This window comes from Carassius gibelio, chromosome A15 (assembly GCF_023724105.1).
Source record: "Carassius gibelio isolate Cgi1373 ecotype wild population from Czech Republic chromosome A15, carGib1.2-hapl.c, whole genome shotgun sequence".
Lineage (NCBI taxonomy): Eukaryota > Metazoa > Chordata > Actinopteri > Cypriniformes > Cyprinidae > Carassius > Carassius gibelio.
In genome coordinates this window covers 2,866,169-2,881,336 of record NC_068385.1, presented here as the reverse complement: position 1 = coordinate 2,881,336, position 15,168 = coordinate 2,866,169, and the positions used below count along the sequence as shown (strand labels likewise).

The 15,168-nt window shown below is 35.3% G+C and overlaps 2 protein-coding genes across 3 annotated transcripts in view; both read right to left on the bottom strand.

The window, feature by feature from the left end:
* dclk1b (doublecortin-like kinase 1b) overlaps window positions 1–685 on the bottom strand; it is a 30,787-nt gene extending 30,102 nt beyond the window's left edge. Inside the window, exon 1 of one of the 2 annotated variants that reach the window (XM_052615855.1) lies at window positions 322–685. In XM_052615855.1, the coding sequence (XP_052471815.1) occupies window positions 322–679 (358 nt within the window). In that variant the 5' untranslated portion in view covers window positions 680–685. The remainder of the gene's footprint in view (window positions 1–321) is intronic. The other variant, XM_052615854.1, reaches the window with a different exon arrangement.
* Window positions 686–2,384: 1,699 nt separating this feature from the next.
* spartb (spartin b) lies at window positions 2,385–13,432 on the bottom strand. Its single transcript, XM_052617327.1, has 8 exons — window positions 13,282–13,432; window positions 10,272–11,059; window positions 9,203–9,400; window positions 7,446–7,569; window positions 5,918–6,112; window positions 5,672–5,830; window positions 4,845–4,935; window positions 2,385–3,615 (listed from the first exon to the last, which is right to left on the bottom strand). Exons 2-8 carry the CDS (start codon window positions 11,055–11,057, stop codon window positions 3,414–3,416), a joined length of 1,755 nt encoding a protein of 584 aa, XP_052473287.1. The 5' UTR covers window positions 11,058–11,059; window positions 13,282–13,432; the 3' UTR covers window positions 2,385–3,413.
* Between the last annotated feature and the right edge of the window lie 1,736 nt (window positions 13,433–15,168).

Sequence of the window (15,168 nt, the reverse complement as noted above, 5' to 3'; positions counted from 1 at the left end):
TTTAAGATAGTAACTGGTGGTCCATAGCTTGTTCAAGCTTTCAGACTACCAGCAATAAACCCACTGCAAGCAGGTTGTCAGTTTTTAAAGTAGTCTTTCTTGGGAAAGCTTATTAATAAACACTTTAGACTAGCTATCATGTTTCAAAACCATAATTTTCCAGCCTGTTGTCTTCATGTGAAGAACAGGTACAAATCCAAACCTAGACACTTGTGATCTAATGCACAGTTGACCATGCTATGTCAAGTTGAACAATAAAATAAAGATACTGACTGCATGGTGTGTGTCCCTAAACCTCCATATACAGACACCCAAGCTCACCTTCCACCAGCTGGTCCATGCTGGTAATCTTCGACCCGTCAATGGTGTAAATGGTCCGGACGCCCTGAGGCAGATTAACATTATCTGATAGGGAGCGGGTGAGGTCTGCGAGCAGAGCATCGAAAGAGCGGAATCTGTCATTGGAAATCGCGTACACAATCCCTTTGAAGTACCGGTCTCCATTGCGGTAGAACCGGACCCTCTTGGCTTTCTTTTCCGAGCTCAAAGCCTGTAGGGTCCGGGTTCGGTACAGGCTGCAGTGGGCGCTGTGCGTGGGGCTCGGGAGGCCGTTCGCACGTGAACCCGCACGGCTGTATCTTTGTGCTTTGTCCCGTTCGTCGAAATGTTCCAGCTCCATGCCAACAGTAGTAGGCTATCTCTGTGGAAAATTGTGGGAAAATGTGGCTAGATGAGTTATGTTGAAATATAATTGCATTTATTATATATGAATATCAACCCGACTTTTTTTCTTAAGTAGGCATATTGCACATTAAGCTATACTAAAATAAGCATTTGGAAATTTACATTTCACAAAAAAAAAAAAAAAAACATTATAGAAAATGTTTTATATGGCCTACGTTTTAAATTATAAACAATAATGTGTTATTGTTTTATAATTATATAACATAATATATTGTAATAATTATTATAATATTCAAGTTATTTAAACACGCCCAAAGGGAAAGCACAATGAAGTCGTGATTACATGTTTCATCAATTAAAAAGCGATATGAATGCACTAATATAGGCTAAATGTAAATGCTTCAAAAAAGCATATTCATCTTACTTGTGCGAGTGTATCCGATGAGCACAGTCGATATGGAAGCACACATCTAATGGCTTGTCATCTCTTCCAGAGGATGCTAGTGATGGTTTTAAGAGCAGGAGGAGAGAATCATGTGCTCTGCTGTGCTGGATGGGATGGGGCGGATGGGCTGCAGCCGGTGTCTGTCTGCCCCTTGCGCTCTTTACGTTAGAACATCCCTCGCTTCAATGCAGACTGGCAGCTTTTGTCGTATTCCTGAGGGGTGAGGGGTGGGGGACCTTCAATAAATGAATACGAGCGAGCAGGGCTACGTCTTAAACGTTAGGGAGCTGCCTACCTAGACACCTAGGACCTAAGAGACTGTCTCAAATGCAGGTCCTCGCGGGGGAGGAGACTGTCCAGGGCCGACAATTCAACGGTATACGACGATCTATTCAAACTGACTTATAAATGTATATGAACCAAGATAAATGAGCTATGATAGCATATGAAATTTGATTCATCATATAATCCAGTGTCACGCCCACTACTGTCCGCTTAAATCAAGGTAGATCCTTGATTGCACCAATGAGACGCGACTCTAGACCCAGAGGTTTTTTCCCCCCATAGTTCAACAGCATGATCAAGAGACTCGTGGTCTGGTTGGCATTCAATCTGTTTGCTAATTTTATTTATTTATAGGCAGCTGCACCAAATTATGATTTTCACATTCTCTTACGAAACCCTTACCAAAATGCCAAAAGATGCAGGGTTTCCTATGATTTTGGCTACAAAATAGGCTATTCGAGGATATAAGTGTACTATAAGAATATGAAAGTGCATTACTATTTTTTTTTTATAAATATTTATTATAACATTGTTAAATAAATATAAAACAACTCGCATGTTATAATTATTAATGATAGACTATATTATATATTTTAAAGTTAATTTGCATACACATACACAACTGCATATAGTACCAGCCATAGCAAGAAGAGTTTATGTAGTTGAAAATTTCTTCTAGCGAGTTTATTACAAAATATTACACTAGATGGCAGCATACACTTAAATTTCAAAGCATCGGAAAAAAGTAATAAATGATTGCACCAGACACAAGATTATAATTCAGTTCGATTTTCACAGGAAGGCCAACTGTCGTATTATAAAGAAAATAATATTTAGTTCATTTAATACGCAATAAAATTAAGTTATTTGCTGCTGATTCACGGCACTATGAACAAGCTCGTTTGACCTCATCTTTATGGAACACATATTAACGCATCAAACAGTGTTTCAATTAGAGTACACAAAAAACAATGTTTTAAATGTTTCATTTATTATGTCAGATACCCATAGGCTATTATATTATTTGTCACTGAGCAAACCTATTGACTTGTGATTAAACTTACACATTATGTTTTCCATACATTCAAATGAGACATATATAATGGATCAAGAATTAACAACTCTTAATTCAACTGATAATTCTTTCAGTGAAATGTTATGGAACTTTAAGCTTATATTTATATATAATTTATAGAAACACAGTAGAAACACAGTCAGTAGTCAAATTTAAAGAAAAAGTGCAGTCATTGTCAACAGTTTTCACGGGGAATAAAAGCATTGAGATGTTTTGAGTCAATAAATAATATATGGCATTTTACAGTTTAATGCAGTTAATATTAAATATAAGCCTCATTAATTTAAAATATTATATTATTAATATTAAATGCATATGTTAAAATGTAAAATACTATAATTTTTAAATGTTTTCCAAAAAGTTAGATTTTTTTTCTGGCTTGTGAATAAACAGATTTCTAATATCTGTCCTCTATATCATACTCCAAATGCAAGTGCAATTATATTTTTATTGCACTTATACACAAGAAAACCTAGAACCCTTCATCTGGAAGAAATTTCTATGTCTGTTCCTAATAGGGGTTAAAGTGCTTATATACAGTATATATATATATATTACTGTATATTTCATTTCAAAGACACAAACCTTGCAACACTACTTAAGATTAATACAGAGTAAAATAATTGGTGATATGTTGAATAAATTGCTGGTTAAGTGTAAGGCAACATCAGGAATAATGTCCAGCAGGGCTGTCTGTCAACTTTAAAGGGAATTTTTTTTTAAGTGCATTTACCAATTCCCCCATGACACTGTGAAAATAGTAAACATGACGGCACAACTAACTGTAGGAAAGTCTTTCAGTGTCAGTCACAAATAACAACAAAAGCATTCACTGTAAAACAGGAAAAGGATCAGTCCATTTCATCAGTCATTTGGTTAACTCTTCAAAATAGACACCTGAAACGAGAGGTCTGAATCTAAACTCTACTTTTGGTCTTTATGTTTCTCAACTTGACTGCTCGGCTCTTGGACTTTATAGTCTGCCAGGATGGCACGGGCAGTCTCTTTGCCAGTCTTCTTGACCACTGCCTTGATCCCCAGGTTGTCGATATTAAATGCAGTGACGCCCACATTGATGGCCGAGTTGACAGCGTGATCTGTGGCCTGGCCCGCTTCTGCCCCATACCTTTATTATAGATAACCCACATTTAGTAAAGGAGGGCATGGAGTGATGAAAGAGTTAATGGAATGGAAGGTTTAGGACATGGACAACATTCAAAGCAGAGTACAGCAGTTAAAACTAACATGCAGGGATTCAGTCATTTCTTCAGAGAAAAATCTTGATTTAAAATGCCAAATTAAATCCTAAAGATGCCATAATATATAAATTATAAATTAATTAAAAATTATTAATAGTTCATAAAAAAAAATAAAAGTTGAATTCATTCATATTATGCACAGCTAAGAAATGGTTGTAAAAATTAGTAGCATTAAAAATCATTACGATATTATGAGCTATATCAGTGGTAATCACCATTATTTTTCACTTTTAAATATTGGATAGTTATTGGAAGGATATAAACATTAATTCTTAAACCTTCATTTTAATGAATTGTACAATATACAATAATTGACACAATCATTCCAAAGTTTTTAAAAGAGGTCTCTTATATTCACCTAATATGGATTTATTTGATTCAACAGAGTAAAAATATATTAACACTGTGAAATACTTTTATATTTAAAACAGGGGTGCTCAACCCTGCTCCTGGCAATCGACTGTCCAACAAAGTTCAGCTCCAGGCCTAATCAAACACACCTGAAGAAACTATTTAAGGTCTTCAGGATCACTTAAAAATTAAAGGCAGATGTGTTTGATTAGGGTTGGAGCTAAACTTTGCAGGACAGCTGATCGCCAGGAGCAGGGTTGGGCACCACGATTTAAAATAACGGTTTTCTATTTTAATATATTTTAAAATGTTATTTTTTCCTGTGATGGCAAAGCTGATTTTCAGCAGCCATTACTCCAATCTTATGGTCCTTCAGAAATAATTATTTTAATTTTGATGAATAGAACATTTTGATGAATAGAAAGTTCAAAAGAACAGTATAATGCTTCCTTCCTGAATAAAATAATGAATGATTATTTTTTATTATTATTATTATTAATTTTATAATTATAAGTTTTATTATTGACCCCAAACTTTTGAACTGTTGAATATGTTAATTATGTTGGCCATCTGATAAATCCTGGAAAAACCTTCTGTTGATGCAAAAGTATAACTAAAGACAGGCTTAAAATGTTCAAAAGTTAAGAAAAATAAGGCAATAAAGACAATGAGATTAATTACTTTTGGCTGTTAGGAACACATATTCAGTCCATCAATGGAATGAGACCCTTGTGTAGTTACTTACTTATGTTTTACCGTGGTAACAGTCTCTGCAGCAACACTCTTTGCAATGTTCTTTGCTGCAACCTCCAACCCGGTCCAAACAGTTGCAAATCCTGACAAAAGTATAGCATCAAACATTACAGTAAAAAAATAAATAATAATTTTTTATTATTTAATACATTTTCAAAATCAAAAGTGACAGTAAAATATTTCCATTTCAAATAAATGCTGTTGTTTTGAACTTTCTATTCATCAAAGTATCATGAAAAAAAAATGTTTCACAGTTTCTAGACCTGTTTTCAGTATTGATATGAGGCTTAATTAATAAGAAATGTTTTAAGCATAAAATCAGCATATTAGAATGATTTCTGAAGGATTATGTGACAATGACGACTGATACTTAATATTTGCTTTGCCATCACAGAAATAAATAACTTTTTAATATAAATTCAAAAAGCAGACAATTATTTTAAACTCTAATAATATTTCACAATATTACTGCTTTACTGTATTTTTTGTATCAAATAAATGCAGCTTTGAAGAGCACAGAGGCTTTTTTTTAAAAACGTTTAAAAATGGTGCTGACCCCAAAATTTATGATGGTATTTTATTAATCACTTAATGGATAATAGCACAATTCATTGGCTCTTGACACTATTTAGTATTTGTAATAAATGTAGCCTATAATATGATGGCTTTTTTGTTTCATGGTAAATTTTGTATGTGTAAATCCTTTTAACCATCTGATCAATAATGCCTATAAGATAATAATGTTATTGTGTAACTGACATCAATGTGACTTAAGCAGCCAAGAAAAGAATCATTTCTGGGTGGAATGAGTTACTTCACCTTGAACTCCACTTGCTGCAACCACCATAGCACCATCAATCTTGGAGCAGCCATCCTTGTCTTTCTTCAGGGACTCTGGGATAAGCTTCCCTCCGTGTTTCTTAACATGGGGTGCCAACTCTCTGCCGACATGTCCAGTGACTGTGCACAGCCCATCCACTGAAACAGAACAGAACATAAATATACTGTGTCTCATCTGTTGATTGTTATCAACAAAATTAAGAAATTACAAAGACACTTCCTTACCAAGAAACTGGCTGACCTTCACTGCTCCTCCTGTGGCTTGTTTGGTCACATGGAGGCTTTTGGCTATTGTGGGGCTGACTTGGGCTGGTTTGTCTTCTGGAGCGATGTGCTCTCGTAGTTTGGCTGCACCTTTGTGTATGGCTTTGCCTGTGTACTCAGCCCCCTTCACTAACCCCCAGCTCAGCCGTGAAGCCCCTGTTGATAGATTTCTTACAGTAAGGAGAGCATCACAGCATCACTGTTTTAGTGCCAGTAACTGTTTTTCTAGTACAAGGGTTGCCAACCCTGTGTACTCTTTCATCCCTCCGTGGTGGATACTTGTAGCATGGGCATAGAATACATGGGGAATGTGTTCCCCAGACTTTGGTTTTGTGCAGCAGTGTATCTTATTTCTAAGTTTTTTTTTTTTTAAATTACATTCAAACATGAATAAATAAATATTATTATTTTTGTTATTATTACATTTGACATTTCTGTCCACCTCACTTCTGAAATGATTGCTACGCAAAAAAGGGCCAGGATAACTTCTGTTTCTATAAGTTTCTATATGGTGTAATGAGAAGTTATGATACGCTTTTACATTTAATTTCTTAAAGGTGCTGTAGGGAACTTTTGTAAAAAAAATATTTTTTACATATTTATTAAACCTGTCATTATGTCCTGACAGTAGAATATGAGACAGATAATCTGTGAAAAAAATCAAGCTCCTCTGGCTCCTCCCAGTGGTCCTATTGCCATTTGCAGAAATACATCACTCCCGGTAAAAATAACCAATCAGAGCTGCGGTCCGTAACTTTGTTTGTGTTCAAAATGTAGAAAAATGAACATAATAAGCGAGTACACCATGAATCCATTTTCCAAAGCGTGTTTTTAGCTTGTCCTGAATCACTAGGGTACACCTATAATAAGTGTTTATATTCGGACTATTTTAGATTGCTTCGGGGTTAGCGTGGCGGAGTAACCCAGTACCTTTGTGATTCTTCATAGACATAAACAGAGAGAAGTAGTTCCGGCTACAATGTTCTTCCGCAAGACGCAAGCAGTTCTGTTTATTAACCGCTAGAGCGTCAAAAGTTCCCTACTGCAGCTTTAAGACATCCAAAAATACTGTTGATTTAAAACTTTGAAGTCAGTAGGATTAAAAACAAATGCTAATACTTTTATTCAGCAAGGATGCATTAAATAGATCAAAAGTGACAGTTAAGATATTCATTTTATTACAAAATATTTCATGAGAAGGAGTAATGGATGCTGAGAATTCAGCTTCGCGCAGGATTAAATTACATTTGATAAATTACTTTTATATAATAAAATAAAAACAGTTATTTTCAAATGTAATTATATTTCAAAATACTACTATTTTACTGTATTTTGGATCAAATGCATGCAGCCTTGGTGAGCGTAAGTGACTTCTATAAATAACATAATAATCTTACCCACACCATACTTTTGAATACTATTATGAATATGTTGCACACCTTTCGTTACATTTAAGCCGTATTTAAGGGAATCAGATCCCTATTCTTACCAGTCAGGACCCCCTGAGCCACCTTCCCGCTCCATTCAGGAAGTACCTTCTCCTCTTCAGCAGCAGGAGGCCCCATCGGAACCTTCTGACCCAGGTTGATGGTATCGGTTGTGCCATCTGATGCCTTGGGGACACAGGATAGCGGGCAACAGATAAAACCGGTCATCACAAAGAGTGCAGAAGTAGGCTCAAGCAATCACTAAAAGCAAATGGTGATTGGTAGGATAACTATGAACATTAGCCAGTATTTCTTATGACACAAGGAGGGGATGCTTTCAGATTTTTCCCCGTTTGGCGATAAATAAATAAAATATCCTTTGTTTTCTCACTTGTGCCAGTGAGTCAGCATGGTCTGTTACAACAACCTGTTATCTCCACAACAATGGATGTGCTTGTTGTCACCCCTCCTTCACAGGGAACTGCGACACTTGGTTCCAAACTCAGCAGCAGCTGCTCTGTGAAATTATTTCTAAAAGCATGAACAATTTTTTTTCTGACTCACATAACACTAGAACAGGATTATGACTTATTTTAATGCATCTGAATAAAAAAAAACACACTCTCCTAAAGTGAGAAGGGAAACAACGATGTTCCTGGTTTTCTGAGAGCATTACAGCTAAGTCATTCTCCTTCTCCAGTAAGCTCTCCATCCATGCAAGGGCAGTGAAGTGTGCCAGCTCAAAAGCACCGGCCAAGCCAGCTCACTTTTTCATGAGCAATGAACATTATTCCCAAAGCCTGTGTGTGAAACGCTTCTGAATATCAGAGTTAGAGGCAGTGCAAGCAGCAGAAACCATGGAAGCATCGTAAGGACCAGTGTCGAGTGCATTAAATGATAAAAGATACCGTAGCTCAATCTAGCACATGAAAACACATGGAAGGTGATATAAGTGTGCTTTTTTTTTTTACATGGTGTGATAATTACATAATTACGTTACAATGGAACAAATCATTATTATTATTATTATTATTATTAAAAACAATAAATTAAATACAAGTACAAATAATATTAATATGAATAATTATTATTATTATATAAAAATATTTATAAAATATAACTATTTATACAAAACATTTCTTGTACTTTTGTACTTAATTTTTATATATTTTTTATATTTAATTTATTATAATTTTTTTTTTCTTGGCATTCTGCCTTAGGTGTAAAACGTCTACCACTCTAATGTCTTTTGGAAATTTCTAAGTTTCCATTGGTTTATTCATTAGAGTTTCTTCTATATAAGAAAAGGTTAAAGACTTCTAAAAATCACCATGTTGTGTTGGCATTCCATTTTTTTTTTTTTTTGCATACATATACCAAACCCAAATGCACTCATCATTATGTGATATTGCAATGCATTAATACCTTAAGTAAATCTTTTAAACACTCAAATACAACTGAAATGTGTAGAGAAAAGGGGTTAATGAGGCAGGCAGATGCAGTTTGTACAGTATATGATATGTGCCCAATGCAACATTGGATGCAAGGCCATTCCAAACAGTGAACATCATGCATCTGAAGTACATAAAGATTTTACCACAGTGTTCAATTCTTGATTCTAGTCTGTAATAAAGAAAAAATGCAAATAAAAATAAAAACACCAAACAGGGGCAGTAACAAGTGAAATACTGGAATTAAGATTCAAAGCTGCAGAGAGTCAGTGACACACAAATTTGAGACGAGGTTGGACCACCACACCTGCTATGAAGTCACAGCTGAGCCCGGTGTTTCTGAGGTGAGATGTGTGGAGACAGCTCACCTGGACATGCAGGTCTGTCAGCTGAGAAAGAACACTCTGGAAGAGTTCATGTTCTTTTTGGGGAAGCTCAGAAGAAAGGACCACCCCAACATACAAGCCCGGGGTGGGAGCCATCATGTCAGGGAACATGTACACCCCAGTATTGCACAGCAGGACTGGGGAATCAGAGGCCATCAATGGGTAAAGCCAGCCGCAAACCTGAAATTAGAAATAATAATAAGTGTGGTTTCCTTAAGGACGAAAGGTCTAGTTACTAACCTACCCCTACAATAAGAGAGCAGCTATTGGCTAATGAAAGTAGTTCCAGGCCACAAGGTTGGCACTTTCATAAAAGCCACCAAAATCCATAGACAATAAAAATTGAGGATGCACGAGGATGTTGATTCAGGACCATGTCCTACTAAATTGGACATAATTGTTACTGAATATTAATCTGCTTATACATTCCCACCTCAAAAGTATGATTTATAGTAGAGTAGACTATATAGATCACATAATAAAAACTCTTACTCAAAAATTCATGTAAATGCTTTATCAAAAATTATAAAAAATAACATTTCTGATTATGACTTTATTTTTAAAGTAATAATAATAATAAACCCATCAAATAGGGATTTTAAAGGCTTTAATTATTCAATAATAATTGCTATTATTTGATCTGTACAGTCAGACCTTTAAAATTACATTTATTAATATTAATTCAAAGGCCATTTATGATTTAACTATACTTTCTGATTTAGACTATACTGTAGGCTACGACGTTCAAAAATGAAAAATAAAATTAATAGTAACGTGTAAAATTGTATTTTAAAAAATGTATACATTTCATTACTAATTTTCTTTTTTTTTGTTGTTGTACCGAATAAAAAAAAATTGATTAGACTTTTACGTATAAAAAAAATGTATTATGTGGAAAAAAAAGTGTTTGTGTGTGTGTGTATAATATATACACACACACACACACTCTTTCATATGCCTGAAAGAGAGAATCTCACAAAAAAAATCAACACAATAATAAAAAAGTGTATATATATATATATATATATATATATATATATATATTTCTTACCTGTAGGAAGGCGGGTGGCCTGTTTGGAATCCTTTCTGATCGCTCACTGGTAAACTTTACAATGCGCAGGTACCCTGGGTAAGAGGGAGCACTGACTTGTCCCTCAGGTGTAACCAGGAAGATCTGCACCCCTTGAGGAAGGAAAAAGAGTTCCTCTCCATCCTCCCCCAGACACTGAGGAGGTGTTGTAGAATTAGACGTAAGGCTGTAGAACTCATCACCAACCAGAGAGAGCTCGCCTGAGTCAGTGCCATAGGAAACGGTCAGGTGTCCATCAGCAGCTTGAGGGGTGTATGCAGGAGGCTGGTTGCTTAACATATTGAGCTGCATTGAGGGAGCGACCGGAACAGGCCCACTCGAAACCCCTGCAACCCTGCTGTTAGAAGCAAGCATCTGTGGTGGAGCCGGCCTTTCCGGCTTGACCTTTAGGACTTCAGGGTAGAGTTTCTGAGGGGCTGCACTGCTATCCGAGACTCCATTGGGGTCTGAGCTGGTTTCGAGCATGCCTAGGCGAGCGGTAATGTTGTTGAGGGTCTCCTGCATCTTGTGTTGCATCTGCCTAGCTGATTCCCAGGAGGGACCTACACACTCCATGCCATGCGAGGGAACGCTGAGAGCCCTGAGGAGGTGTTGCTGCCCTTGTTGGTACAGTTTTAGCGCCTCTCCACTGTGGCCCACCTCATCCTCGGTAAGACCTTTATTGATGCATGCAAATGCCTTCTCGTACCCATCTTTGATCACCTGCAGCCTGGTGTGATCAAAGGCTTCCTGCTTCGCTTGTTCCATGACTGAAAGGACAAGTCAGGAATGTTGTCAACTCCATGTGTTTTAACACTACAGCCTACATAATTGCCTCTATCCCACATGACTTCCTCACATTGCTCATATTACAAGATCTGCAAACATGCAAATTCTACTTCCACAATTAACTTTTTTGGGGAATTGGAAAGATGGTTTGTGAAATAAAAGGTTTTCACATTTCGTAAAAAATTTACCAAAAAATAAATGTTTGTTGTTTTTGTCGGAATAACGTGCACATGGATGTGTACTGTTGTAAAAAAGAAGACTTAATTATACTGAATGGTCACTTGTAGTGTATTTCGAATCTTAAACTATAATTGTAGATAATATAATAATGTCAAATTAAAAATCTAACTTTAAAGTACATTTTAATATTTTTTTGTTGTGCTTTAAAGATATAGTTAAAAAAATGATGACCCCATGATTTATATTTATATTAGTCATATTTAAAAATGTCCTGGCTTTTCTAAGCTTTATAATGGCAGTGAGTGGGTGTTGTTGTTTTTTTTTTTTTTTTTTGGTAGTCCAATAGAAGTCCAATAAAGTGCATCCAACCTTACTAAAAAGAGTCCCCAGGACTCAAAAAATAGAATAAAAATAAAAATAGAGTAAGGAGCCATTGGCTCCTATAAGAAAAAAACTTAGGCCCCAGATAATATTATTAATATTTTACATTTTAACATTTCAATCATACGGTCATGTGTTAATGTCTCATCTTTTATTGATTTATCAGATTTCGAATCCATCTTGTAGATGACCTGGGAACTAAGGTTCACTTAAAGTGGGAACTTGATGTCTTTTCCAACTTGAAATATACTGTCACACATGGTTTATTACACAGAATCTACCAATATCATGGACCATAAACAAAACTTGGCCAATGAGTTTAGTTTGGGGTCCTCCTCAATGCATCCTGTAAATGTAGTCATACACTCTTAAAAATAAAGGTGCTTCACAGTACCATAGAAGAACCTTTTGACTACATGCTTTCATAAAGAACCTTTACATTTTACAAAAAGGTTATTTATGGAGAAAGAAGATTCTTCAGATTATAAAAAGTTGAGAAAAAGATGGTTCTTTAAAGAGCCTTTGACTAAATGATTCTTTGTGGAACCAAAAATGATTTTGTGAAGATCCTTTTAATTCTTCACCGACCCTTGAGTTTGCGTTTGGAGGCTGGGATATGCGCTATGTCACTGGACTCCATCCATTAGATAGCCTAGTGCCCGCTCGCTTTTGTGGAGGCCCACCCAAAAATGTAATTCTGTCTACGCCACTGCATATGGGACACTTTTTTTTTTTTTATTATAGATAGATGCGCTTTATTGACTTCTTTTGGAATATTGAGAACTACCACTACCAGTATAAAGCTTGGAAAAGCCAGGATATTGTTTAGAGCTCTGATTGGATTCATCTGAAAGAAGAAAGTCATATACACCTAGGATGGCTTGAGGGCAAGTAAATTATGGTATAATTAAAATTTTAGGGTTGAACCATCCCTTTAAAGAAATACACATATTTTAATGTGTTGGCTAAAGCACATACTTATTGTTGATATTGCATTTAAGTACATATGTTTTAAATGTACTAAACTAGAACTAAAACTGTTCAAATGTGTAATTAAAAATATATCTGAATACATGACATACAAGTTTAAACATTAATGGCATTAAAGCACATTTTAGTTTACCATAAATTGTCAAGAGTAAATACAATGAAACGTATTTCAGAACCGTGGCATACATCAGATCAATATTATTATCTTGCGTCATAGCTGTACCATGGTAACTTACCAATATAGTACTTTTCTACAGGAAGAACTTCATCAGATGTTGAATTAAATTATTATGCGTATTCAGATAAATTTAAAGCAAATTTACTTTTTTTCTGACATCTTTAGTAATGCACAAGCTTATAATGACCTACTAGCTTATTAACTGACCATAAGAGTGTTATACATAAGGATTTACAAACAAAACATCTGCTTCACATTACTAATGTCATTTACACTTGAAAAAGAGGCCTAGCCGATAGTTTATCGAGTGACCTTTTGAAACGCAAGTATCTTATTAAGTATTTAAGCTACAGAATCAAACAGCGAAAGTGTTACTGGCTAGCTAAGTTACTCTTTCATAAACCCCACATATTAACCTCCTCCTCTCACTGGCATTCAAAGCAGTTAACAAAACAATTTCATTTAGAAACTCACCAGAAGATGTGATAAATTAAGGTGAAATATGGAGTTTCATGAGTGTTCCGCTTCTGTTTAGGGCTTTCTGACTGAACAGGTTGAGTTCCTGAGTCCTGACAGCAATGACGTTTTTAAGCGGAGATTGCAGTGCGTCCACTACTTGTGCGCTTCCGCGTTCAGTCACGTGTTGCTTTTTGAGGATTTTGATTGGCTAGAGATGTTTTCTAAACAGATGTAGCGTAGTTTCCGTTTTTTCCACAGACAGGTTAATTTTTTAACACAGGTTAAAACATCTAACGTGCATAAGGCAACATGTTCTGAATAAACGTTAACAGGTTGAAACTAACCAGTGAAGCTAACCAATCTCTATGTAAGCAAGGCGTTCCTTAATAAATCAACATCCAAATCCTTTTAATTCTCATATTTATAGATCATATATTTTGTAGTTGGCACATGTAGTTATTGAAAGAAGGTTTTAATTTGTACAGCGAGGAATTTCATGAAGCCTTTGAAATGGCTATACATTTCAGAGCATGTTTTCTCTCTTTTATAGTTTTCTTTGTATTTGTATGATTCCCATCCCATCTAATTAAGAACAGTCACTTATAGAAAAAATTATAATTAATTGAACCAATTAATACCAGACAGTTTTAGATACAAATATAATTATTCACATGCACTACATTGATAGAAAATACTTTTTAAATAAGAACTTAAAAATCAACCTGTGAATTTAAGCATCAATAACATTATATTACAACATTTTTTTTTTTTTTTTTACTAAAGATTAAGTTTAACAATGACATTAAATTAGTGGTTTAATTAGTTTAATGATTAACTTTTAAGTAAGCATTAGATAATGGTAAAGATAATCATGTAAAAATAAGTTAATATGAGCTTACACTATTAAATATCCAACATAAGCTGAAATAAACTCCCAATATTACAATATATTTTAAGTCATTGATCAACAGAGGGCGCTGTAGCTATAGATATACTGTACACCTAACTATGTATGAGGCCATTCAGCCCATCTTTAGTTTTGTGTTGGTGCAGTTCACTGGAAAACACCTGGAACAGGAGGTATAAGTTCAGTGTGAGAAAGATAAAGAGAATATTTGAGATTTTGAAACAGTCAGGCAGATATTTGGTGAACCTCATGAAACTCTCAAGGTGCATAATATTGCATCTGCTTCATGCATTACTTTTAACATTATTAATACCAACCGCCAAGCAGCTGAATGATATAGAGTAGGCCTACTTCCCACAGACAAAACAACTAATATGAGAACAAGCTGGAAAATCTTATATTTGCACACGTAACACTTAACACACTCAAAAGCTAATTTATTACAGTAGCCTACACATCAACATTACATGTGGATGAGATGCATTAAAACATAGGACTCAAAACGTATGATATCGCTGTAAGCATGATGTCACAGCACCATCAAACTGTCAAACCAAACCATATGGCTGCACTATATCTCAGTGCATACGATACATAAAACTGGAATTCACATGAACCCCCCTGAGGAAAGAGAAAGTTATTGGACTATAAATCTTTGTATACTGTCTCAACAGTAGCCTTAAAGTTCAGCAGCATGAAGGATCCAAGATTAAGGACTACAAACAAGCATGCTTTCAAAAAAGGGCATTAAAGTCATATTATATTAATAAAGTGCATTAATATGAAGTTTGTAATGATCAACATCTGTGAACCCAGTTTAAACAGAACCAGTTTATGTTTCTCACCAAGCTCTCCGTGGACTCTGGTGGTCTGCATGCATCATGTTTGACCCCTGAAGTCTTATTTATAAAGCACTGCTTAGAAGTTTTATTGGATATTTACACAGATTTACACACAGTGGTGTGCATGTGATCTGGACCTAACGCAGAACATAT

What these genes read in the sequence shown, in the direction of transcription:
- spartb (XM_052617327.1), bottom strand. Translation starts at nt 11,057, where the DNA reads ATGGAACAAGCGAAGCAGGAAGCCTTTGATCACACCAGGCTGCAGGTG. An exon ending in GGCCACCCGCCTTCCTACAG is followed by an intron (nt 9,401 to 10,271) that starts GTAAGAAATATA and finishes TTCTAATTTCAG; the next exon opens with GTTTGCGGCTGGCTTTACCC. An exon ending in GGCTCAGGGGGTCCTGACTG is followed by an intron (nt 6,113 to 7,445) that starts GTAAGAATAGGG and finishes ATCTATCAACAG; the next exon opens with GGGCTTCACGGCTGAGCTGG.